At 39.2% G+C, this 3251-nt stretch overlaps 2 protein-coding genes across 5 annotated transcripts in view; one reads left to right on the top strand and one right to left on the bottom strand.

The window, feature by feature from the left end:
* CENPP (centromere protein P) overlaps positions 1–3251 on the bottom strand; it is a 484341-nt gene that overhangs the window by 384664 nt on the left and 96426 nt on the right. The window lies entirely within an intron of this gene.
* OGN (osteoglycin) overlaps positions 1–3251 on the top strand; it is a 33907-nt gene that overhangs the window by 20565 nt on the left and 10091 nt on the right. For both annotated transcript variants that reach the window (XM_019505121.1, XM_019505122.1), the window contains exon 5: positions 1484–1686. In XM_019505121.1, the coding sequence (XP_019360666.1) occupies positions 1484–1686 (203 nt within the window). The remainder of the gene's footprint in view (positions 1–1483; positions 1687–3251) is intronic.

The raw sequence follows: 3251 nt of genomic DNA, 5'->3' as shown, positions 1-3251 counted from the left end.
GTCCCGCCGGCAGCCACTGGGTGCTGGCCACAGGACTAGAGTTCTGCCTCTGCAGCACTGAGCCACTCCGGCTTTCCCCTCAGGGGGCGCACCCCAGGGTAAAGCAGCATGGCTGCAGCCCCCGGCAGCCAGCACCTGAGCTGGTAGTCCCAAAGGAGAGAAGTCTGTGGGTCTTATCCACTCTGTCCCAGTAATAAATAAAATGCTAATTAACACCTACTACTTCTTCATACATAGATACGTTACGTAAAATTAAATTAGAAATATTTCAGCATTGCAGATTTAAACAATCAAAATGGTAGGAGGTACCAGATTTAAGGATGACCGTGTAAAATTAATCCAGAACTCTTCTCCATACATGTAACACAGCACAATTTTATGCTGTCGCCAGGTGCCTCATTCAACCCTGTATGCAACACAGTGAATGGGCAGTTCCTCAGGTGGTGGGCAGCTCCATGCCTTATTAACTGCATATCAGTGTTTAAATGGTGCGAATACAGAGTTATTAATTTCATTCTAAGCTTTTCTATGGCACTCTTCACTATAGAGTAGTCCAGAAGGCAGATCAATTAGACCTGCACAACTATGGGAGGTAAGATAGTGATATTTCCACTTTTATGCAAGAAACAGAAACAAAGGTGTGAAAAACTGTCAAATGTCTACTAGCGTGGGGTGCCTAAACAAACACTGAAGGCCTGAATTTTTACATAAGACTATGTGCAGAGCAACAGCCCCACTGACTTCAGTGGCAAATGCTCAAAATTTTTATAAATTGGGCCCAATGTAAAAAACGGTGCAAGTTACTTGACTGGGACAACACAGGAAGTTAGGAGAAAAAAATAGAATTTAGAGGCACTTACACACATTCAAGGAGCCTGCTTCAACACGTTGGAAATCCAGCATGAAATTGATGCAATCTGACAGTCACATGCATCATATGTATCAGTGGCACAGCACATTTCCATGTAGCAAAAATGGGAGCAGTTTTGAAATAAAACATGTTTGATGTGCTTTGGTTCAAAGCACCCTACCATCATTTTCTCAGCACAGCAATGTGCTGCGCTACTGATACATGTGCTGTGCAGGTGCTTTTAATTAGCCCAGCTTGCTAATTAGAAGTGCCCAGTGAGTGCCTTGTTGGGAACACATGTAAAAATGCCCTCGTTTTCCAAGTTGATATTCACCTAACTTAAAACCATGATTATCTTTTTGCTGACCTCTGCTTCAATTCACTATACACCTTTCCATTTTTACAAGTAAAGCAGGAGTACTACAGAAAGCAGAAACATTTTTTTATGCCGCCACAAAGCACCATCTATTGAGTACAAAGGATATGAAGTTTATAACAAACTGACAACAGCAACTTACTTTTTAATTAAAAGTGTTGAAGAAACTGCAACTTGTAGTGATGGTATATTATGCCTTTGTTTTATTTTACTAACAAAAAAATAAAAATCAATATTCAGACTTTTTTTCTTTGTAGCTACCTTAAAGAGAATTGATTTTACTGGAAATATGATAGAAGTAATTGAAGATGGAACTTTTGCAAAACTTCTGTTATTAGAGGAACTTTCACTTGCTGAAAATAGGCTTGTAAAGCTTCCAGTTCTGCCTCCTAAGCTAATTACGTTCAATGCAAACCACAACAGAATTAAGAGCAGAGGAATCAAAGCAAATGCTTTCAAGGTAAACAGAAATGATAAAAACTGGAGTAACTGAAATAATGTAAAACAATATCTATAGTAGTCTAGTCATTATGATATTAAATTTTGTTTATACTTAGTTTTTTAAAAATAAGAATAAGTGTAAGAATCTTTTTTTTCAGATTCTTAGAATACTACACTTTAAAGGCATTACAGCAATGATTCTCAACCCTTTAGATTCAAGGTACCCTTCATTAGACTCAAACCACCACTTAAAGCTAGGTGCTAGCATTTTCTATGTCATATTTTTTACTACAGAAAAATAAACAGAACAATTCTTCCGTTGCAAAGAAACAGAAAGTTCATAATAGATCAGAATGTTTTTGTCACTGGATTCCCATTTGAAATCTCTAAAATATCTTGTGAATAATGTGCAGGTATTTGCACACCTAACAGTAACTACTGTGTAGCACTCTACTCTCTAGGAGATCTTGCCTCATCCTAGTTTAGAATCACTTCATTATATAATAATATCAGTTGTATCAATTGCTTAATGACATCAACTGATTACGGGTGCATATGAGTTCCACAGTTCTAAGACCTAGGCAAACAAGTATTATTTGCTTCCAAACTGATGTCAGATTTGATAATTCTTAAACTTTCATTGGTATACCACAATTGGTATTCCATAAACTAAATAAGAAAAATGGTTGGCTGTCATCATTACAGAGTGTATAAAAGGTAGTCTGGGTAACGTGATTGAAAAGAAACTTATCTTTTTGTGATTTTTAACTCAGTCTTAGAAGATAATACTCAAATGACTAACATACATATATATGCAGCTCAAACTTTCATATGGAAATAATTTTGAGGCTGATATCAATAGCTGATATTTAAGGAGGCATATTGTCTGATACCAATCCAATACAGCTGCCTGCAGGTGGTAAGTCCGGTGTAGTGGAAGGGGAGAGGGAAGGGGCATGGGAGAGGGGGGCAAATGAATGCTCCCCATGATGAGGGAGAGGACAGGGGCAGAGGCAGGTGATGCCCAGGAGGACCGGGGGGGGGATTGGATTAGATCAGGGGTTTCCAAACTGTTGTACACATACCCCTGGGAGTACGCAGGACATCCATGTGGGGTATGTAGGAGGAAGGTGGACTTAATTTTCATTATTATTGGCATTTAGGGGGTTAGAATATAAAACATATATGTTGGTAGCAGTATGCGGACAGCTGGTAAATCTGGAAGGGGGTATGCAATAAGAAAAAGTTTGGGAACCTCTGGACTAGATGACCACCTGAGGTCTCTTCCAACCCTAACTTTCTATGATTCTAGCCAATGGTGTAGCTCAGGCAGATTCGAGATGAGGAAACTTGCTCTCTTGCTAAGTTATAACGCATTTTTTTGCTCCCAAGCCTCTGAACAAAGACTTGTTGCCTTAGCAGTACTTATAGTGGGGGCCACCCCTCCACAGAGGGAGAAAAAAGGTGGAGCATGCTCTTTTGTCCCTGAGTTTCTCTTAATATCCAAACTGAGGGCATTTCTCTTCAGCTAACTACAATGGTCCACAACTAACGAATATGAACAGTGAAGCTTCCTGGCTTTGT

This window comes from Gavialis gangeticus, unplaced genomic scaffold (assembly GCF_001723915.1).
Source record: "Gavialis gangeticus isolate Ggan-Ray unplaced genomic scaffold, GavGan_comp1, whole genome shotgun sequence".
In the NCBI taxonomy this organism is placed as follows: domain Eukaryota; kingdom Metazoa; phylum Chordata; order Crocodylia; family Gavialidae; genus Gavialis; species Gavialis gangeticus.
The sequence above is the reverse complement of the archived record's forward strand: the minus strand, read 5'-3'. Positions and strand labels throughout refer to the sequence as shown.